Source organism: Bombus vosnesenskii, unplaced genomic scaffold, assembly GCF_011952255.1.
Source record: "Bombus vosnesenskii isolate JDL3184/JDL3185 unplaced genomic scaffold, Bvos_JDL3184-5_v1.1 scf7180000013888, whole genome shotgun sequence".
NCBI lineage: Eukaryota > Metazoa > Arthropoda > Insecta > Hymenoptera > Apidae > Bombus > Bombus vosnesenskii.
The window spans coordinates 266444-289903 of record NW_022883267.1 but is presented as its reverse complement, the minus strand read 5'-3'; the positions used below and the strand labels follow the sequence as shown (position 1 = coordinate 289903).

Here is a 23460-nt window from a genome sequence, read left to right as displayed (position 1 = left end):
GCCTTAGAACGTATTTTCAAGCTACAGCTACCTGAGTATTATCAGAGATAAGTAAGTAGGAAGATCGCTGATGAGTATAGGAGAATTTCAGTCGAAAGATATTCTATAAATTACCGCCTCTAACGGTCAGACGGCCGAACTATACGCACATTTCCCCCATATGTTTGATGGAAGAAACCACGATACATATGCCGTGAACATAGGGATATTTTTACTATTATTACTATGTCCATAATGTATGCATAGTGAGAGAGGAAATGTGTTTGTATGTTCGGTTGCATATACGGTCATATACTGATATACGCGAGATCACGATTATGCACAGGACCGTAATTTGTACCTACTGGGCCTTACAGAGTTGAACGAAAGCATGCGCTTAATGGTGATTCGAAAACGAGCGGCAAAACACTGCGCCATGTCGTAGAACGAGCATTTATAAGTATTTGATCGTCATTTTCGTATAAGAGTTGTTTAAATTATTCTAAAGTTACATAATTACCAGAAATATGTTAAATGTAGTTTGTTCGTAAATTGTAAATGCCGTAAATGTGTTGTAAAATGATCGTAAATGACCTAATATCTGGAATGAAGATATATACAGAGTGTTTCTAATCTGTAAAAAGTTTTTGAAATTTTAAGTAAAAAGTATAAGTTGAAAGGAAATGCTCGTTTATTAATATTATAATTCTGATTTAAAAAATTAAATTAAATTAGGTTAGATTGATAAAAAAAGGATATTGAATGATTAATAGAAGAAATACATATAGAACAATAAACATAATCTGACACGTATAAAATGGTCTCACAAATGGTAATAAATGTATCTACGACGTGGTGTCGTATCAATCACACAATTCACACAATTTGTTATACAGAAAATTATGAATTCGTTAAAAATTATATAATTGTTGTAAACTTTCATATTGAATTGAATAAATATTTTATTTTGCAAATGAATAAAGCGTTTAATTATTTCAAATCCATCCGACATTCACAATCCTTACATTTTTTCCAATTTCGATTCCTTTAAGGAATAAATTACAAAAAATAACGAAACAGTTCAAGAAAATTGATAAGTATTGGTAAGTATTAAAAAAATAAAATAACATAAAATGTATTTGCAACCAATTCCTGGAAATGACGTCATTTTCTGACAAAATCCGAGAGTTAAAAATTTGGCGTTCGAACGAGCAATTTGTTGGCCAAAATAGTGATTTTGTACGAGGAGAACATGATAGCATAGGAGATGATACAAGTTCACTGATTCTTGAAAATAACTTCATATTGCAAGACTGTTCTAAAACTGACATTTTTGATTACTAGGAGATGGCATAATTTTGCCGATTCTTGGAAATGATATCATACTTCAGGAATTGTTCAAAGTTGAAATCTTCAGATTCTCGAAAAATTTATTCGTCAAAATCTCAATTTTGAATCAGGAGAATATAACCTTATAGAAGGTGACACTATCTTGAACTAGTTCTTGAAACTTGGCATCATTTCTTAGGATTTTCGAAGGTTATTTCACGATCTTTTTTTTATACAATTCATTTTTAAATTTTGCGTATTTAAATTTTTAAATTTTATGTTTTTATCTATTTCCCGAATTCAGTGTTTGATTTTTTATGAGATTAGGTAACAAAAAGAACATAAATAGCAAGATTTTAAAGTGCTGTTAAACTAATCTGACTTATTGAAACTCTTCCTAACTACATTTTATATAATTATTTTGCAATAAATAATCTCATTTTCTATTGTAGGTATTGCATAATCATTTATTCTAAGAAGATCATTGCTTGTGGTTGCTGTTGGTTGCTGCTGGCTGCTTGTGGTAGGAGTACGAGACCTTACAACTTCGCTCGTGGACGCTTACACGGTCAGGATTGAAAGTCCTTCCACATTGTTTACACGGGACCAATTGACTTAAGTGAGATTTCCAACTGGCCTCAGCCATTGCATCCAAGTCAACTGTTATATCTCCCGTTTCTAAGTTACCTTGATACAAATTACCATCGTAAATTAAAAATAATAAATTATTGCATTCATTATTCGCGCATGCAATGGAAAAGAATATTACTTTTATCAATTCTACATAATAATTATCAATTGCAGATCAACCTTTCACTTTGCGTGATGAACCAATGGCACAAGGAGCATTTGCAGTATTTGATAAAGCTCGACTTTGTGACTTCCTGACTCTAATCGTGTCTCCCTCTAATCGATATAGTTACACTGACCTTAAGTTCATTGGTAAGGCGCGGGTCATGTAACTGATATTTAATTTCCACGCACAATAATCACTAACTATTAAAGACTACTATAAAACCTACTGATTCGATACGAATTAAAAATGAAAAAAGATCCATGCACCTGTGCTCCGAATAAAAGCATTCAGGTGAATCGATTACGGGGGTTGTTCAACTCTTGACATCAATTAAACCAAAGTGCATTTTTCCCGCCAATTGAAGTTGCTGCATTTAAAAAATGAACGTAACTATAAAGACATGCAAGCATGATAAGATATTTGACTCACGAGCGTAAATAATTTCAGGTCTCTCTGGCTCTTTTCTTCTTTGACCTGGCGATAATTTTTGGTTCTCCACATGCCATTTTCTCAAGCATTGTGGTTCGTGAATGGCTATGCTAGTAGATCCGAAATCTCTACCACATATGTAGCATGTGACCGTCTTCTTCTGCACATTATCCTAAAATCAATTTTCTCCAAATAACTATTTCGTTGATTATCTTCGCAGATTTAATAACACTTAAGTGTAAAACGACACAATTTTTATTCATAACAATCGATATAAAAAATTTGTACATAAAATTTAACTGGTACAATAGAACACCACTCGTGGATGATCGCGTGGGAACGCTTATGCAAATTGGATAATGTAAGCATGCCTTCCGACACGACTCACCCCCGTTGGGCTGCTTAGATTTTCTTGCACGTTCATCATTTCTGACTTCTGTTGCCGGATCGAATCCTTCTTTCGAGGCTGAGACGATTGCTTTTCCTTTTCTATTTGCATTCGCTTGATGCATTGAGGCTCGTGTATTTTTATACTCTTCGTGCCGAAGTTTCTGCCACATGATTGACAAGTAAGCATAGGAGGTCCTACTCGTGACGTACCGGGAGACTTTTCACTAAGGAAGCTTTCTGCTTTCTCTGGCTCGGTATTCTACAGTTTAAAGGATATGTAACAAACATCCTATTAAAGAGTTAAGACTGGATAAGCACTTTCACCTTTATAGAACCTTTACAGCTTTTCTGATGGACTGTCAGCCGTTCTGGTAGAAATGTTCTTCCACATTTCGAGCAGGGAATCAATTGTGCCTGAAATACAATTTGTCATCATTATCTTGTCCCGTGCTTCCATTCAGTGTTCTCTATGATTAACACGTCAGTCAACACGAGAACTTTCAGAGAGGAAAAGTTCTTTTTAACGAAATTTTGAACTTAACGAGTCGCAATGCGGTTCTTAGTTTTTAGATTAATCATGCCGTTGCTCTTAAACAACCAAGCCCGTGATAAATCTAGGGCAGCACCTTGAACACGATAGGACTGGGATATTACAGTGCGTGACATACTCCCTGTGTGGAACCAGAGACTTTACATACGGATTCCGCTGAATACACTGGTATTTCTGTTTCTACGTATGCATAAGAAATGTGCAAGGGTAAACCTTAACGAGCCATTCCACTATTACGTTTACTATAATCGATTTAATCAGTAGGAAGCATGTTTGTTCATAAAAACATTTGCATACTTTAAATTAACATGGAATTTGCAATTTTGCATCTATTAATACTAATTCTTACAAGGGAAGAAAAATTGAAAAATAAACATAAAATAAATGAATGAATATAAAGTATAAACAAATCCAAAATATACGTAAATGAATTAAGTATGTAAATAAACAACCATTTCGATACTATGCATTTTTGACAATCCATGACTTCATGTATTTAATTATATTACGATTAGATCGCAGAAAGTCATGTAATAATGTTACATCACCGTTCGGGAGAGACAGTCGTCAGCCGTGACAAACATAGTGGAATGACTCATTCAACTAATCGAAGTATGTTACTCCATAAAGACAAATACGGAAACGTTTAACGATTCAGGTAACTCTGCCTAAAGTCCACTCGACGATTAATCAAACCGAATAAAATTTACTTGAATTTTATCGGTTCGACAAAAATCTGGTTTAAGGACATTATATTTGCTGAATGGAAGACTCACATGATTAAGGAAACATTTAAATCACAGGATACCTGACTTTCTTCCCATGCTACTGCATTCCATTCTGAATGATTGATGGCGATGTCGGGTCTCTGAGGTATCGGGCGCCTCTGGTTCACGGGCAAAGAATTATTTTCCCGTTCCCACTTCTGCCACCATCAATATTCATTAATTATTCGATTAAGCTTAAAGTTATAGCTTTATATATCACTGATGAATAGTGATCATGCTAAATGATAATTATGCTAAATGGTAATTACTTCCTTAAACAGAAATTTATTGCACAAACTTCTAAAAACAAGTAATGCCTTCACGAAAATTAATGCTTATATCAGTGGCTATAATTTTCTTTACATACTCTAATTCATTTTCAGAAGTTCATACGAACGTTATATCAAAAGCTCTAGCGTTTCAAGTATCTAGTTTTAAATTTACAAAGACTCCTTCATAAGACGCAATAAATATCAAATTGGAAGTGGATATGAATTTCAAAGCGATTCACAGTAAAGCAACGTAACGAACACACGATCGATCTACACACGATCTGCAACACAGGTAATGTTCTTTCATGAATAGTCTATAGACAAATTTAGACCCAGTCGAGGTAGTATACGAAATTATCGAACCGAATGTATATACACTAAAACCGCGACACATATGTAAATTACATCGCCTCGTGATAATGTTCAACTATAGCGAATAAGTGTCAGTTCTTGTGTACGTATAAATGTTTCTCATATCCACTAAATAGATATGATCGCGTATATATATGCATATCGATCTTGCAAAGGGCCTTGATGTATTACGTGTCTTCAGAGATATCCAATGATATTCATGCATTGTATCTCACATAATCGCGAGTATGAATAATATATAGAGTTCAAGTTCAATGTGAAATTAGATGCTCCCTTTGCAAATACATACCGGGTTACGGTAAACATTTTGTCTATTGATAAACGTGAGATACGCACGCAATTTCTTTTTAACATTGGAATAAATTAAATTTTAATTCAGTAAAACGAAATCTGACGTATTGATAAGGCTATATGAAGTAGCGTGAACGTGTAATAGGAAAAATATTAGCATAGAAACTACTTGCATTTTAAACGTGATAAAAAAAATATCGTTTTGAAGCTTTATGAAATTTAAAGGCACGAAGTAAAATAATAATTATAGTTGCGCATTTACGATGCTACTAACCTGCATGCATCTAGGCTCGTGAATAGGAAAGCTGGCGGTACCAAATTCACGGCCACATATGTAACAAGTAATGGTCCTTGGCCCCTTCTTAATTGGCGCTGACGAAGGTCTACTCGATCCATTAGATCGTTCTTGAAGATAGCCTGATTTGAAATCCTGAACAAGCATTTCCTCCACTTTGTTCTTGCTCTTATCGCTACGAAAATTCAAGGCAATGGGCTTTTGAACAGTTTTTGGTATCGTGGTCCTTGACTTGGAGATCGTAGAACTGTCCTTCGCCTTGGGTTGACTACCCTTCGGATGACTGTGAAACCGCTCTGGTTGGTCCGGCTTTCCACAGCTCTTGCAAGGTTCCGGAGCGCTCTTTGTTGAAGAGGCTGTGAACACTTCCAGGTCGTTCTGTATGGTGGGTCTTGAGCTCTTCTTCTTCAACGTAGACAAGGAAGATACCTTGTGGCTGACTGTTCCGTTTCTAATTGTAGATACATAATTTTATTTTTTATTTCCAACTTTGAATTTATTCTGTTTTTGGATATATTTCTCACAAACAATTTTTACCATTTCTACAAGCGGAATTTTCTATACATTCTTGTCTTTAAATTTTCTTAACGAATTCCCTAAATTTTCACGAACCTATTGTTGTTGTCATCCAGTTTCGTGTTATCCAAGCTCTTCTTTGTAGACGCCGCATCCTGCCTACTTATGCGCGCTTGTTTCTGCATCCTAGATGATACAACCGACACGTCGATGTGACTGAACCTCGAGTCGAGAATTTGTTCAAAGCTACGTCGTTTGTGGCGTATGGAGAAGGGTCCGCTGCACCACGACACCTCACCGTTCGATGCTGAGCTATATTGTTGTCGTTGTCGCTCGACACCGGTGACGTTTTGTCGGTACCTTGACGACGAAGGGAATGACGATGTTCCCCCACTAATTGCTTTTGAGAGACGAAACCGCATCATCGAATCAACGAGTAACTCTTTGCTGAGAAGAGACATGTCCAGCTTGTCGACCAGATCGGGGTCCAGCACAGTTGGTTTTTCGAGATTCGCGGTCTTCGGCCTTTCCGGTTCATTGTGTAAGGAAGCACCGCGTTTCATCTTCGGTGGCCAAGTGCTTGTATCCGGTATCTTTAATTTTCCTCGCTGCTTTCCTTTTTCTAAATCATTTTCGTACTCTTATATTTTTGGATAGGAAGGATTCTCTAGATAGTTGCTCTAAATAATTTTTTCCATCTTAGATGTTTGGATAGATAGGAGTCTCTACATAATTGCTTTAAACGACCAAAGAACTCACATTAGTGGTAAAAATCAATGGATGTTGATTTCTTCTTATGTATAAAAAATAATCTCTGGCTATGGATTGGTCGAAACTATAATGTAGTATGATACGTAATATTGATATAAAATACAACGTAAAGGTTCAAGGATAATTCCGCTTAAAAAATAAATACATTTCCATAGCCAGAATTAGAACACTCTACTTTTAATGCTAATTATTTGGAAGAAATTACCGCCTACGTTTATTCTGGGTTTTTTGCAGTTTTATGGCTCAATTTGCATAAAAGAAAGTCTATATATAAAACAAATCATTAACTACTACAGCATATGCAGTTTCTCGATGTTAATTAATTGATTAATTCTCTTATTTAATTTCATTACCATTTCCTAATTCAATTTAATATGTAAGTGCAGTATTAGAGTACAAATACAATGTCGTTTATTTTTCTTCTTTTTAATAAAAATGTAATAAACTTTACTTACTATCCAGCATATCCAAGTCATCCTTAATTACTAGAAAAGTTTTTTCGGATAAGAATTCCGCCGGGCTTTTTTTCCATTTCATGATTTTTGCGGTCGACGCCGTGATATTGGAGTGAATTATCACTTTGAATTTACAAACAACGTCACGATCAATTGGAAATATTTTGTACTATTTCGATAACACTGATATAAAAAAACGTTTTTATATTTTAGAAGTAAACTGGTATTTAGAATTTCATAATAAATCTTTATATAAATTTATCGTGTTTTAAAATAAATAAGAAGTATAATCGATCATAATAAGACACACTTGAATTTTCATCATTCTTTCAATCGATTATTGGTAAGAATTTCTGACTCTCTGACGTTTATGGTTATGGAGATTGCAAACTAATTTTTCTTCGGCTATTAAATCGTCCTTTCTCACTATTAGTTCACTTAATTTAAGTTCCAACAAAATATTCATGTTGTCACTTTTTAATTATTTTGTAATTCTTTTCGATCCCCATAAAGAAATTTAATTATGGTTCCAATGATATATTTATATATTTATGTATATAAATATCAACTCGATTGCGATATTTTAAACACAAACGATCTTAGTCAATGTTCTAGATTGTATAGTCACAACGTTGATAGTTCCACGTTTTCAGAATGATCTACAAAACCAGTAGCAGTAAACGTACACATGAACGTACTAATTATCATAACTGTGAGACTCTGCACAGGAGAAAATTACGCATTTCTAAAATAAACCATAAATACACATGTCTTCCTTTTCAAATATTGTGCAATAAGTACAAATAAAATATAAACATTTTTTTAGACGATCGACAAAAATGTATTTCTATATTGACCGGTTCGTGAAGATCATCGAAGCGGATTTTATCTTGTTTTATTCAATCAAGAAACTTCATTGTATTGATTTGAATCGTGCACGACTTTTAGAAATGCGATTTTAAACGCGTAGCCCTTTGTCAGCGAAACAGCCGGTGTACTGAGCTTCGGTTTACCTTGCCATTGGTTACATATAGCTTTTACCTTTCGCTTTGTGGTCGACTGTGTGAGAATACAGGTGGCTACAAAAATCGATTTAACAACTACTATTAAACAACTATGCCGTTGTTCGTTTGTGTATGTTCACGTCGTCAGATGAAAGTTTGTTACCACATTGATATTTGAAACGTGGGTGTATATAAAGAATCTTTTCAAAAATAGACGAGTACTTCTTTTCTTATTAATATGTCAATGGTTTTTATGTTCTTTATAAATAGTTTTTATATTGACACTTAGTTTGTATGTATTTTGAATATAATTTTAATATTACTGGATTGATTATTAAACTATGTTATACGATAAAGTGAAACGCTATTTAGATAATACTTTCAATTTTGTAATAACGTTTTATTTAAAAACGTGCGGGTATGTTTCACATACCAAGAAAGTAACTGCTCTTGCATAGAAAGTTGTGCAATTTTATTCATCTACATACGCCATGAAAAATGTGGGTATGCAATTGATAGAATTTTATAGAAAGCATGTATTTTCTATTTACAATAGTAGTACGTATTGTATAAATATAAAATACTAATATATTATCGTCTGTATCTATATCGCTTGAAATGGAACCATAATTGGAAAATATTATTGTGGAATTGACACCTAAATCCACGTTTATATGAATATTCCCATTCTCTATTAACGATTTTGAATGCAATATCTTCATAAGGTGGGCCTGCATGAAATCGTAAAATAGCAAAGTCCTTATTATCTGCACAGGGTGTCTGAAAATGATAACACTTTTGTTAATAAAATATTCAAATCACCAGGAATAAAATAAAATTAATTTGAACGATATATCTTACCAAGAAATATTCAGGAGTCGTGTTTTTATCTATTAAATCCGGATAAAATATATTAAATTTGTAGCCTTGAACGATTTTCGGTGGTGGATTATCCATATCATAATGGGTTTGATTATATTTATTCCATTCGAAACCAGTATGAACTCGATTGAAATATCTTGGTTTTCTGGGTCTATACTTGTCAGACCAAAGATAGATCTGTGCTTCTAAAGATGACTCAACACTAAATTGTGCTTCATCAGAACTCATGTTTTTACGTGCTTCTCTATGCATTGCTTGTTCTTCCGCAGTCATAACATTCTGGATTTTCCGACCTGTACTGAGTACTTGATTTCTTGCATATTCCAACCGCTGATTATCGTCCTCTTCTAAAGTTACTAATGTTCCTGGTTCAAGTTGAGAATAAGGTATATATTTTGGAGAATAACCTCCTGTTTCATATTCACAGAAAGATTCTGACAAAAGATCATCAGCTGCATTATTAGTCTCTTGATCATCACTGCAAATATATAAAAAACATTTGTATATTTGGAATTTTTCATATGAGTACATGTGACAAAAAGACTACATACTCTGATTGACTTTCTTCACTTTTTTCTGTTACTGTATTAGCGGCTTGTTCTTCTTGTTTCTCTGGCTGCTCATCAACTGGTTGCGAACTCTCGGTTTCATTTTCCGTTCTAGCTACACCTTGTTCGGCAATTAAAACTTCCAATTTTTTACGTAAATTTTCTTGATGCCGATCTCTTAATCGTGCTCTTGCCATGTGCGCTGAGGAGTATAAATGACTGATACAATCAAGCGAGTTAAATAATATGATTCAAAGTATACGTAGGTAACTTTTAACGCTTACCTTTAAGTTGAGACAAAAGACTTTCCCAATATCCTATATCAACGCCTTCAGGCTTTCCTGTAATTTTTGCTTCAATCTGTAGTTGCAAAGCTTCTAATTGTGCTGCTGTTTTTCCTTTAAAAATAGCAGTCACATCTTTAGCGACTGATTCATGTATTCCTTCTCTTCTACCCACAGCTGGAAAAATACAGTAAATTTGTAAAAACTATAAAAACAAAATTTCACCTGTACAAGCAAAAAAAAATGTACCTACCAACTTCATACTCTGATCTCTCTAATTTTCTCAATTTATGCAGTTCATCTTCAACAATTACTGTAATGTCATTCCAATAATCTAAATTTTTTCCACGTTCTAATTCTTTATAAACTTTAATATCTTCAATGAGATCTTCTAAATCCTTCACATGTAATCCACGTAAGTAAGTGTAAGGTTCATGCATTTCTACAGCATCAACTTCTTCCTCTGCACTGATATATTTGGCAAGAAGATCAATTGGTTTTGCACGACCATCTTGTATTCTTATACGTGATCTTAATCTTGCCTGTTCTAAATGAAACTGATCTTCCTGTCTTGCCCATTGTTCCAATTGAGCAGCTTCTTTTCCTCTTTGGAGCATTGTCATCTCTTCTTCTCTTTGTTGTCTTTCCAATTCTCTCTCCTGTCTTCTTTTCTTAACTTTTTCTAATTCTCTTTTATTTTCTTCTTGTTTATGTCTATTCCTAATTTCTAGTTCTTCCCTACTTACACCAAGTAAACCTTCTTTTTCAAGTTTTTTAGACCATACGAATGTGGAAAGTAAATTTCCATCACCAAATGGATTATCTGTATTCGTATAATGTAAATAATCATTATCCCAGCCCATTCTTTCTTTTCTTTTACGTTCTTTAGCTTCCTTCTTTTTTAAACGCCGTAATCTTTTTTCCTCTGGTGTTTCTGTAGCTTTCATCAATTCCTTTTGACGTTTCTTGTCTTCGATTTGTTTTTGGCGCTGTTTCTGAAGCTTTTCTAAAAGCTTCGTAGAATCTGATGAAGAATTAGATGAGGATGAATCGCTAGAATCACTTGGACTTGATGAAGATGACGAAGATGATGATCTAAAATGAAAGAAAATTAGAAAATAATAAACTTTTAATCCATAACCTCAAAAGTGATCATTTGAAAGTGTTTACTAACCTTCTGCTTTTATGTTTCGAGGATTTTTTACGAGATTCGCGTGATTCTGAAGAATCTCTGTATCTACATTTTTTATATTTTTGACTACAGCTTTTAGAGTGTTTATGTCTCGACTTTGATCTTTTAGAATGGCTATCATAGTCACTGTCACTGTCCTTACGAGAAATTCTACGTTTATATTTATATCGATTCGTATCGTCCTTTTTTGATCCTTCACGGCCTTTTCTATGAGAATACTTCTCCATTTTTCATAAAAATATGAATATCGTATATTTTCACAGAATGTTAATATTATTTGACATTACTACCTTGACACTTAACCTCACGAAATATATTTTCTCAATGTACTGAGGGCATTGAACGCCATCATTGAATTTAGGACAGCTGATTCCTATTTACTACGTGTATAAATTTCCGTTTATATTTAATGAAACAAAAATACACAATAAATATTAAATATCTTTATAATTTCATAAAAGCATAATGAGTTGATAAAAATTATTCGATTATTGTTTCTATTTTTTTCATATAATCATTTTTTAATGAACTGTCAATGACTAGGGAGTAGCTTTCTTCCACTCTTCTTGATGTTACATCCGTTAACTTTCAAATTTGTGGGTATACGTTGTAGAAGGAAGGTTTTCGAAAACACTCGGCTGCGTTTTATAGTGTTTAGTGGTGAATTGCCTCGAGCATTTGTGATAATTCTGATTGGATCAAGATGTCGAACAAGATGTATTATTCAGATAAATACTACGATGATAAATACGAATATAGGTTGGTATAAATAACAGCAGCATATTATAATGTCTCATTTAGATTTCGATTTTGGCCAAATGTGCCATTTTGAATCGTTTTGCTATATGTACAAGTATACACTTTCTTATTATATATTCATATTGATATTTTCTTAATGATATCATTCGAAAATTTTCTTATAATGAGGAATGTATTTATTTCGTTGTATTTTATATACCTAATTCCGTAACTTCTTTGTCTAATTTTTGGATGCAGAGGTAACGTATCATTTAAATGGCCGTCTGGCACGTTCTTTTGTTTGCTTAGTAGCCTATCCACTCTTAAACAATATTGAAATTGGGATGGAGAGATGAAAAGAAAGATAGAATATTGTAAAATGTTAATACAGTCATGCAAATTTCATGATCTTTCTTATTGAAATATGTATATTTTTACTTAAAAAAGTACTTTCTAATTGCCACATTTTACAGTATGTTACAAATTTCTTTTGCACTACTATTTTGTTTATTAAAATCCACCATTTTAAAAACAGTGTATAAATAAAAACATAAGATTATTGGTAATACATATATGGATGTATGTATATATTACTTATGGTTCTTTTATTAGGCATGTAGTACTACCAAAAGAAATGATTAAATTGGTTCCAACTACTCATCTCCTCTCGGAACAAGAGTGGAGAGCTATTGGTGTTCAACAAAGTCAAGGATGGGTTCATTATATGATTCATAAGCCAGGTATGCCAACTGGTTGAATTCTTTATTATATACTATTCAAATTTTATTATTATCCCCTGTTCTTTACTTTAAATTGTATTTACAAAATAAATTTTTAATAGAAGATTAGTAGAAATATTTTAATTGGTAAATACTTGTGTTTCAGAACCTCATATTTTACTCTTTAAAAGGAAAATAACATCTCCACCACCAGAAAATTGATTGTACTGACAGCATTGTAACAATTTGTAAATAATACTCCAAATCATTGTTAATATTCATAAAACAACTCAATTATAGCAGCTGATCATTCTAGTGGCTTGTAAAATCAATATAAATGCAATGTTAAGTTGATAAATTTATATTTAAAATTCACTGAGACAGAGTAACAATTTTGTTCTTTCTAAATTCTTTGTGGAAATAACGTAATTCATTGTTTTAATTTTTCTTTTTAATGTGTCATTCCAAAAAATCAACAAGAGAATTGTGTATATATGTCTATAAAATCCCTTAGTTTTTAATTACAGTTTAAATAGTACTTATATTTTGGATTTACCATGACAGCTTGGTATTTCATTTAATAAGTAAAATTTGAGTATTCTGATTCTTTTCTGAAAATCATAGTTCTGTAGCAGATTTAGTTATTCTGTTAAGGATTTATTGAGTAAAGAAAATTGTCATTTTGTGATTAAAGTGCCTTATACAAATGTACTAACTATTAAGGTATATTTTAGTATTACGTGTTTAAAATAATCATTCCTTATGTTTAACAAGAGTGATATAGTGGAAAAGTGTATCTTTAAATGTTAAGTTTTCACCAGTTGCATTGATTTTAATCTAGAATTCCAATATTAATAATTAAGTATCAAATTCTGCATTCATTACATATCTTGCCATACAATTTTTTATATCATTCAGAATTACATATTGCTCTTAGTTTACATATAATGTTATCTAGAAGCTGCTCTCTAATTATATGTATTTCTTGCAACATTTTATCAGTATTTCCGAAAAGTAATTTTTACATCTAAGTATTAAATGATTCACTTATTTTTATTAAATGAAACCTATACTCTTTGTCCATTCTTAAATAAACATTTGTAACAAATACATGTCAGTTTAATTTTATTTTCCTTAAATAATTTTATTCGCGAATATGTGATATGTATTGTAATTATTTGTATCAGAATTAACTTTCAACGAAGAATTATGCAAACCAAGTTGCGTTGATACAAGATACATGTGTTTCTTCATTTGTATTCTTGGGCGACAAAAAGTGAAACAAATTTAGCCGAATATGCGAGAAAGGAGGGGCAGAATAATTAACACAATCACGTGACTGACCTCAATCCAATTATACAAACATCGTCCCTAGCGGTCAAGTAATTCTCACACTAATTTTTGTAAATTTTACATTAATTAAATCATCGTTTATGAACTGACGTATATTGCGTGCTACAGTTCGTTTCACTTTTATTACATAATTTCGTTACCATTTCTAACAAGGAAGCAAGCGATTAGCGAAATCCATCAAGATTAGAAAAAATTAATTTACATTTTTATAATTAAACCAAATAACTAAAAATAATATCTGCGAATCAAATAAAAAAAAGATTGCGCTATAATATGTATAATAATATATTTTTTTGAAATTCAAAATACCAGCGCTATATCATTTTTTCATTAACAGTTTCATCCAAAAATATACGATATGTATTTCGTAATAATTATGGTTTGACTTGTACGTGTGCCAATTACCGAACTGTCTACTATATAAGGTATAACCATTCATTCAAGTTTCGAATGTATGTGTCGATTGAAGCACACGCGGTTTCGCAAACCGCGTGTATGTTTGCGCGCGTGCAACATCGTAGGATCTCCGGCTACATGGTGAAGGTACGTAAGAAAAACGACGAAGAGGGAGGATAGTGTAGTCGGAGTTCGGTGAAAGGGGGCAAAAGGATGCCGAGGCACAGAGAAAGAGAAAAAGATAGAGGGAGAGAGAGAGGTGGGATATCAAAAGCAAAGGGTGATGGAGAGGGAAAGAGATAGTTGATTTCTGACGCACACATGGTTGCATCCGTACTATTCCGTACGATACGAAGGGCTCTGTTCTCATGGGCCGGTCGCCGTCGCCGACAGTCCACGAGAACAGAGCGTACCGATAGTACGACGATCGCGCTCGCGGGAAGAACAACATTTCGCGTACTCTAAATCGAAGCGTGATCAGCATCCCGATTAAAAAATTAGCACGCGCGCAACGTGATTCGATCGCATTGCCGCGCACGCAGTTTCTTCTATCGACGACCACAATCGTGAATAGAACTAATTTATCGGGTAAGTCAATTTTTTTTTATAAATACCCAAAGCGAATATTTATAAAATATACGAGATATATCATTCTTAGGGAAATGAAAGCATTCGAGGTTGAAAGCCGTTGTAGTTGAATGACATGGTAGTTTTATAGAAACCTGATAGCGATAATTTAAATTTACTTTTTTAACAGTGATATAGGAGGTAAACGTCTAAACAATGTGACAGGAATCAAAGGGTAAATAAAGTCGTGTCTCGTTGCGCTCATCTTTGCCCCGACTGTAATTATGATCTACATAACACTTACGACTTTTCTCATTGCGTATCGTTAGATGTATCTATTGTGCTAGTAAAAAGAGTCGAATGATTTGATACAATGCGCATCTTGTCTCCACAATAGTCAATCCACGTACACAATAGAGAAATAGAAATTGAACGCGCAAAAATATGGCCGGAAAATGTTTGATTTCGGCATTGTTTTAAAATGTATTGTATATCGAGAAAGGTATATGTATCTTTAAACAGTTATAAATCAAGGAAAACTGTGCCTTTATAAAAGTCTGCAAAAAGCTAAAAAAGAAATTCTTTAGTCATTACTATCTTGAAATGACAAACAAACACTTGAAATTACGACTTTCCACGCATGTAATTTTTTCTTTTCTTCTAGACATGTGACACCAGTGTTATCTGTGCATTGAATATCTTTATTTAGACTTACTCATAGATACGCGCTTCGCACAGTAAATCCATAATTACCATGCTTCTTTGTTCATTTGATGAATAATATATCAAGTGTGTTTCAAATTTTTAGAACACCGCGCGTTCTTCATCGTACGGTTACTATCGCCATGTGCGGTTCAAACAAGAATGGCACGTGTATTTGGTTCCTATCGTCTACTTTCATTTGCCCTCGCCCGGAGCGCATATAAATCGAATCTTCTATCTTGCTTAATAATTATGTCAACACGAGATCAATTTCGTTTACGTCTCTTTTATTTTTCTTTTTCCCTTTTTCATATTCGTGAAATCAGTGTGAAAACTTCCACCGCGCATGAAGAAAAATAATGACAAATTTTTCTGCAGTATACAATTTTATTAGTGGATGGAACGTAAAGGCAGATTTCCAGGACAGTTTAAACCGGTTAATACCAGTTTCTGCGAGATATACATACATACATATATGTATACATAGCACGATGACGAGAAAATTTGTAGTTTTAATTTATATTTTTATTCATTAATTAATTTTATCAGTTTAATATTAATTGATCGAAGATTCCTGATAAAAACATGTATGCATCTTTTATAATAAATTTGGATAGATTTAATTACGCCATACCGTTTTTTATGATAAGAATATTTGATACCGGATGCTGCGGAATTAGGGAATAAACATGAACTTAACACCATGTACTGTAGGGTTAATTGGTGCTGTCAGATGATGGGTATGCTTGCACGATGGGTGTCGCGGGCAATATTTAAATGAACAATTAACATTTATAAATATTTCATATCGTTTGTGTTATATAATAAGTTATATTATGCATCATCTAACATGATGATTAGAATGCAGGATCAATGAGTCTTGGAGCACGCCTTGAGGACTGTTTTTCTGTTCACTTTTGTAATTATATGGATAAGTATACGTTTTGTGTGTACATTCCATCTATAGAATATTTTGCTAGACTTACGATCAAGAACATGTTACAAATACCCTGATAATATCGGTTTCAATTATTGCTTAATATATTTTATCGATAATAAAAAAGTTTAATGTAACAGAAAGTTATAAAAATATTTTAATTTACTCGAATTAAGTCTGAATGTACACAGCATATAAAATTGAAGATACATAAAACTTATATGTAATTTTAAATAAGCCAAATTATGAATTAAAAAGTTCAAGAAATTGATTATTTGCAACCAACAAAATTGAAGGAAAACGTAAATAAGGTAATTGCATTATAGAACAATACCTGCCGCAAGATAAAAGCGTAATTTATGATAGTATAGTAATAGGGGCACAGACCACTACCATGTTTAGAGACGTTTAGTAATATAAAATTAATTAGTCTATATTTACCTGCATTAATTGTTCATGAATCTCAACCAACGTTTAAATCTGGAACACTCTATAGTATCTTATATTTATCCATTATTTCACTCCCACATGTCAGTCTTATCACGGTCTTCCACACATGTGCAAATATTTTAATATGTTTACAGTTATAAGAACGACATTACATTTCGACAGGCTGGCATAAAAAGATAGTAGAGTAATTAGGGTGCTATCTCTTTCATACATATACTATATATATAATTATATATATATATATATATATAACTGTCTGAAGCAATATCTTATTATCATATTACTAGAACGACTCATGTAATATATTTCTGAGAAATGTTATGTTAATTTTAGTCAAGACGCAAATTTACATCGATTCCGCGCTGTATTAAGTAATACTAAAAATATTGTTGCTTTTTTTAGGAAAAAAGACGATATGGCTCATCCAAAAAAATGGAGAAGTTGTATGTCAGAAAACATGCTGACAATGCTTACAGTAGCCGCTGTAGTGGCGGGTACGATTTTCGGTTTCATCTTAAGAAATGTCAGAGACGAACCATGGACAAAGCGCGAAGTTATGTATATTCAATTTCCGGGAGACATATTTCTTCGAATGCTCAAAGCGCTTATATTACCACTAATCATTGCTAGCATCGTTAGCGCAATCGGCGGATTAGATCTTAATTTATCCGGTAATTAAAAAAACATGTGTATACTTTTTGCAGATAATCGTCTGTGACGAATGGATTGCGTGGGTGTACAAACTTGTTTACGTGAAGATGCCTGGTTTGGTAAAACACAGATTACCGGTATTTTCTGGTGTGATTTAGCTTAGTCAGAGAAAAAACAATTCCGATAACAGATGTCCTATCTTTTTAAATTATTAATTTAGAAGCATTAGTGACCTAATAATTATATAAGAAAGAACAATAATAGATACTCTCTCTCTCTCTCTCTCGAATCAGCATTTTTCCGTTAATATTCTGTTTTTCGTTGTTTAAACGATTGAAAATGATGATTTGTTATCTCACAGTAACAATTCCAGCATCCACGTTTTGCAAAATACTATTACATATTAATCCTAGTATATCATTAAAGGAACGAAATAAAAATTTTGAAATGTATTTAATTTACAGGAAAGATTGGTATAAGATCAATTTACTATTATGCATCAACGACAATATCTGCTGTAATTCTTGGTATAATTTTGGTCTTAATTATTAGACCTGGAGAATACAGTACACATGGTATGATCGCAAAGGATAATGTAGCGCCAACTAGAGATATTACAACTACAGACACAATATTAGATTTAATCAGGTATAGCAATAAATATTACATTTGTATTACAATAAGTTTCGATTTTTTTTACGAAATTTTATTTTTAGGAATGTGTTTCCGCCGAATCTTGTACAGGCTTGTATTGCTCAGGTATATTAATTTTCCTATAAACATTATTGAGTAATATTGTATAATAAAACTTTTAATTAATTAATATTGTGCTTTAGTACCGCACAGTACTGATAGAGCCCAAAAATAAAACAGGGGGTAAATATTACATTTAAATTAAATTTGTTTATAATTGTGATTATATTAATGTATTTTATAAACAATTTAATATTTTTTCCAGTAAACAACATACAAGATTGGGACATAAGTCATAAATATGGAGATGGTATGAATACTTTGGGGTTGGTTGTATTTGGAATTGTGTTAGGAATAGCTCTTAGTAAAATGGGTGAACAAGGAAAAATTCTCTTATCTTTTTTTGACGCTTTATCTGAAGCAACAATGCTTATTACTAAATGGGTCATATGGTAAGCAAATGACATAACAAATTATTTATTTAATTAATTTAAGTCATGCAAAAAGTTTTATTTTTTTATAGGACATCCCCAATTGGTGTGTTCTTTCTTGTTACTTCAAAGCTTTTAGAAATTCAGGATATTGGTGCTATTGCTGGACAATTAAGTTTATATTTCATTACAGTATTATTAGGTTTGATTATCCATGGTTGTGTAACACTTTCTGTTATATTCTTCATTTGCACAAAGCAGTTGCCATTTAAACTCATAGGCAAGATGACTCAAGTTTTAGCTACAGCATTTGGTACCTCATCAAGGTGAATTATATGAATTAATTCATTCTAGAAAACGTGTCAGTAAAAGTTTGGGATTTATAAATAATTTATTTCTGTGAATACAGCACTGCCACATTGCCAGTAACAATACAGTGTTTGGATAATATAGGTGTAGACCAGAGAATTACAAGATTTGTTGTTCCAATTGGTGCTACCATTAATATGGATGGGACTGCATTATACGAAGCTGTTGCTGCAATTTTTATAGCTCAAGTCAGGAGAATTCCATTGACTCTCGGCAATGTTATTGGTGTTAGGTAATTGTTGAATTAAATGAATTGAACTTTGAAACTTAAGCTTAAAATCTTAACAACTTTGATGGTTTGATATACTTTTGTAGTATAACAGCAACTGCAGCCAGCATTGGAGCTGCTGGCATTCCACAAGCTGGTCTTGTTACAATGGTTATGGTGTTAGATACTGTAGGATTGCCTGCTGAAGATGTAACACTTATCATTGCAGTAGATTGGCTCCTGTGAGTTATCCCCTTTGGCATAATTATTAATCAAATTAAAATTTTTTACATTTTAAATAATTGTTAAATTCGCCTATAGGGATCGTTTCCGAACCACAATAAACGTCATATGCGATGCACTCGGAGCTTGTGTTATTGAACATTTAAGTAAAAAAGATCTTGAAGCAAGTGCAAATCTTCAGGAGGAAACAATTGAATTAGCCAGAGTGAGGAAAGCAGATGCATAATTTTTTAGTTTTCTTGTTACAAATTCGCCATGATATTATATGAACACAATTTTACTGTGTTCATAATATTTTTTATATACTTTATAGTCAATAATTTGTACTAATGTATATTCATGTTGACTCTAATTTTAATTTATATAATAATCTACACATAATTATGTAATTACAAAGTATTTTAATCACAAGAATGCTGTTAGATACTTAAAAAGATTGTTACTGTTGCATACTTAACAAAAAAAAGTGATCGAGTATTAATGTACTTTAAAAGATCAAACCTTGATTTATTTATGTTCATAAATGTATTAAAAATACATAGTTTTTCTTATTTAAAAAAAATATTTTATTGCAATTACTCTTCTATGTGAAATTTTAAATATTATATATTCCATTATATTAAAACATTCCACAGATTTATAGAATACAACTAATATAAAAATTATATTTAATACTGCTTCACTTCTGTACATATATAATATTTATTAATTTAGATTTTATTAATATAATCTTAGGAATAATTTCTTCTAATCATATTTGAAAATATACATTATGAATTCTTTCTATAGTTTCATGTTCTTAAATTATATGAATTCCTTTAAAATTTGTTTAATTATATCTTTAAAAATGATTGTTTAATCATAAACATATATATACCTTGAAAATAGCGAAGATTTGTATTTACATTTACAAAGCAATTCTTTTGTACAATTATGTGTCTAAAAGAACTTAACACCTTGATTATCATCAAATAAAATTAATTCTGCTTTCTTATTTCCTTCCAGTGTTTTAAGTGCTCTGATTAATACTTCTGTATCAAGTCCATAAAATTCTAAAAACAGGAAGCATTTGTTTTACATCATAATTTTTCTTATCTTCCTGAAATACAACTTTTATAAAAGTACATACCCTGATTTGTTGTATCTTCTCCTTGTGTTAACTCAAATAAAGTACATACGGAACCGACAAATCCATTCTCTTGTGCCCAGTTATAAATAATTTCACCCCATTCTTCCAAAGTATGCCAATAAATTAGCCACCTTTGTCTTGTCTTATCTAATGGGCTTGCATTCCCTGATCTTGCTAATTCTTCCAATACCAATAAGATAGCCTCTGATGGTAATTTGCCTGTTTCATATATTAAGGAATAAATTTGTAGGCAAGTAATGAGTTTATCATTTTACTCAATCATTGTTATTGTAAAAAGGATACGATTAATTGCAGTATTATTAAATAACGGGCTTGAATGCACTTCTCTTATATCTATAATAGACTGTTTTGTTATACGATAGTATTCTAGGATTAAGCTTTTCCATGCTGCTAATTGTTTAGCTCTAGTATCTGAATGAGGCTGAAGTCTGAAAGTTTTCATCAAATATTTAAATATATAGAATGTCAGAAGCTATGCTTATGTATGTACATAAATCATAGTTTAAAATAGATGATCAACATAACCTATTAATACTTACGTAAAAAAAGGAGGAAAACTGTATTGCCATGGCCATTCAATTTCTGCCATTATTATTAATATATCAAAAAACTTATGTGAATCACACGATGATACAAGTAGTTATACCTCCGAAATATTCTTCATAACAAAAAAGGATACTTCTGAAAATTCTAACAATAGGAACAAGTATTTCTGAATATGTCATCTACAATTACAATATACGCGAATGCGGCTGGGTGGTTGATTGGCTATCTTATCACTCTGAAATTGTTTTCTTAGAATCAAAACTATATTGCAAGAAAAATTAATCAGTTATAAAACTAAAAAAGTAAATGTGAAGAAAACAAAAGCTAATTAATGAAGTTATCAAAATATTTTAATAACATTTCTAAAATGATAACTTTTCTTTAAAAAAATGCTCGTTTTACAAATAGTATTATACATTTATTTAACAATAAATTCATACAAACAATGATGTAAACATATCAAATTAAGTATAAAATACATCCTATAATATCAATTACAAATTTAACCTAGAAATATCGATTACTGTAGCTATTTAAATTTTCATAAATGATTATGTATTGGTTTTGGTAATATATTCCTTCATTTTCAAAATCTCTGTATGGTCTTAAACTAGAAAATGGATTCTGTTCAAAATATGTATACTTTACATGATTGTTTAAAACTTCATTGAGTCTGATTTGTTCTTTTTCTGCTTCTGTTGAAGTATAAGATGTTAGAATCAATGGGCAATTTTGTTCAGCTACTATCTCTAAAGATTGTCTCCATGAATAGTTTTCAGATCTAAAATCTTCACATTCATGTATTCCTGCATTATATCCAACAATAAAATCTGGTTTCACATATGAATCATCATTTGTATAATTCTCATAAAGCATACTACATATTTGAATTAAAAGTTGTTTATTATCATATTGACAATCCTTACACAGATTCACTGATACGGAATCTATAGATAATTCAGGTCCTATTAGAAAAATTTGTACTGTTGTAATGCATGGTAACCAGTGTAAGAGAATTTCCCAAAGTTCTATACTATCAATGTCTATCATATTGGCTGCAATAATATGAACAACGAAACTATTACCATTCAAAAGATATCGCAATTTTTGCATTGCGTAAAGAAATGTTAAAGGTCGTGAAAGATATTCTGAATTAATCATTGTTTCCTCTACTATTGACATATGTGAATTCTTCCATGGTTCAATATAAGAATCTATAAAATCTTTCATGTTTTTTGGTAAATTTACATGATTTATATGATATGGTATTCTCATTTTTGGTATCTTTCTCTCATGTGTTATTGAGATTACATCTAAATTAAAACATAACTTTATCAGATCACAATATCTTTTATGTACAATATCATCTTTGTGCTTTGTGCAAAAACTAGTATTTGGACAATTAGGGCAATCTTCAAGAACTCTTATATTTTGATCATGACACACAACACATAATCTAAGAAATTTGAACATTTGCTCTTCATAATGCTCTAATTTTCTACCAACCTTTATTGCTACTAGTAACATGAAATTCATTTTCATTTGAGTCCAAGCTTTTATATCAACATTCTGTTGATTATTTAAAAAGGTTGATAGTTGATTGTCCTTTAAAATATTGCATATTGCGTTGCATAAATCTTTATGTTGCGACCAATGCATTTTTTGGTGTTCCTTGGAACAATAAGAGATCATAGTGCAATTACCACATCTTTTTAAAGAGATTTTTCCCCCAAATTTTTTACAAACGTGGCATGCATTTGCATAAAAGAAATAGTTATATTTAGGTAGCATTTTATGTATAAAATTTTGTATAAAAATGTACAAATACAAAGGTATGTATGTAATATAAAATCTTCAATTATAAAAATTGTTTTCTTTCTCCGTATTGAGTGGCGATGCATACGATTAAGTATCATTTTACATAAAATTTTTCTTGATTGTTCAATCATCGTGTACGTTTCACATTTTATATAAAAGATTATGTAAGATCTATTATATTTAGGTAGATTATGAACGCTATACACTGCAAATATTTATAAATAAATAAAAACTTCACTAATAATTTATATTTTATATATATCTGTTTCAATAAAAGCAAAAATCTTTTCAATAAAAGTTGTCCATAAAACAACAATTAGATCTTGCTATATTATAAACAAACTTCCGACATAAAACCAAAAACAGT

At 31.7% G+C, this 23460-nt stretch overlaps 5 protein-coding genes across 7 annotated transcripts; 2 read left to right on the top strand and 3 right to left on the bottom strand.

Moving 5' to 3' along the window:
• Nucleotides 1-1670: 1670 nt before the first annotated feature.
• Nucleotides 1671-11552, bottom strand: LOC117239213 (cactin). Its single transcript, XM_033504645.1, has 12 exons — nucleotides 11105-11552; nucleotides 10184-11028; nucleotides 9931-10107; nucleotides 9650-9848; nucleotides 9078-9576; nucleotides 6083-6549; nucleotides 5450-5921; nucleotides 4282-4398; nucleotides 3248-3337; nucleotides 2922-3182; nucleotides 2534-2705; nucleotides 1671-1995 (listed from the first exon to the last, which is right to left on the bottom strand). Exons 1-12 carry the CDS (start codon nucleotides 11347-11349, stop codon nucleotides 1790-1792), a joined length of 3750 nt encoding a protein of 1249 aa, XP_033360536.1. The 5' UTR covers nucleotides 11350-11552; the 3' UTR covers nucleotides 1671-1789.
• An 84-nt stretch (nucleotides 11553-11636) lies between these two features.
• On the top strand, nucleotides 11637-13689 carry LOC117239212 (cyclin-dependent kinases regulatory subunit-like). Its single transcript, XM_033504644.1, has 3 exons — nucleotides 11637-11881; nucleotides 12473-12600; nucleotides 12746-13689. Exons 1-3 carry the CDS (start codon nucleotides 11826-11828, stop codon nucleotides 12799-12801), a joined length of 240 nt encoding a protein of 79 aa, XP_033360535.1. The 5' UTR covers nucleotides 11637-11825; the 3' UTR covers nucleotides 12802-13689.
• A 753-nt stretch (nucleotides 13690-14442) lies between these two features.
• On the top strand, nucleotides 14443-20064 carry LOC117239207 (excitatory amino acid transporter 1). Of its 2 annotated transcripts, XM_033504637.1 has the most exons (10): nucleotides 14443-14916; nucleotides 17387-17655; nucleotides 18100-18283; nucleotides 18352-18394; nucleotides 18472-18511; nucleotides 18594-18780; nucleotides 18852-19085; nucleotides 19169-19360; nucleotides 19444-19578; nucleotides 19658-20064. In XM_033504637.1, exons 2-10 carry the CDS (start codon nucleotides 17400-17402, stop codon nucleotides 19803-19805), a joined length of 1419 nt encoding a protein of 472 aa, XP_033360528.1. In that variant the 5' UTR covers nucleotides 14443-14916; nucleotides 17387-17399; the 3' UTR covers nucleotides 19806-20064. The 2 variants fall into 2 exon arrangements, with proteins under 2 accessions (XP_033360528.1, XP_033360529.1); XM_033504638.1 differs by lacking the exons at nucleotides 14443-14916; nucleotides 17387-17655 and adding an exon at nucleotides 17691-17772.
• Nucleotides 17064-21571, bottom strand: LOC117239211 (vacuolar protein-sorting-associated protein 25). Of its 2 annotated transcripts, XR_004494387.1 has the most exons (5): nucleotides 21269-21571; nucleotides 21012-21157; nucleotides 20709-20927; nucleotides 20457-20631; nucleotides 17064-17147 (listed from the first exon to the last, which is right to left on the bottom strand). XR_004494387.1 is itself a non-coding variant. In XM_033504643.1 (4 exons), the coding sequence occupies exons 1-4, from the start codon at nucleotides 21316-21318 to the stop codon at nucleotides 20519-20521; spliced, it is 528 nt and encodes a 175-aa protein (XP_033360534.1). In that variant the 5' UTR covers nucleotides 21319-21571; the 3' UTR covers nucleotides 20452-20518. The 2 variants fall into 2 exon arrangements, 1 of the variants encoding a protein (XP_033360534.1); XM_033504643.1 differs by lacking the exon at nucleotides 17064-17147 and having other exon boundaries at nucleotides 20452-20631.
• A 100-nt stretch (nucleotides 21572-21671) lies between these two features.
• On the bottom strand, nucleotides 21672-23447 carry LOC117239209. Its single transcript, XM_033504639.1, has one exon. The coding sequence runs from the start codon at nucleotides 23064-23066 to the stop codon at nucleotides 21783-21785; it is 1284 nt and encodes a 427-aa protein (XP_033360530.1). The 5' UTR covers nucleotides 23067-23447; the 3' UTR covers nucleotides 21672-21782.
• Nucleotides 23448-23460: the final 13 nt, after the last annotated feature.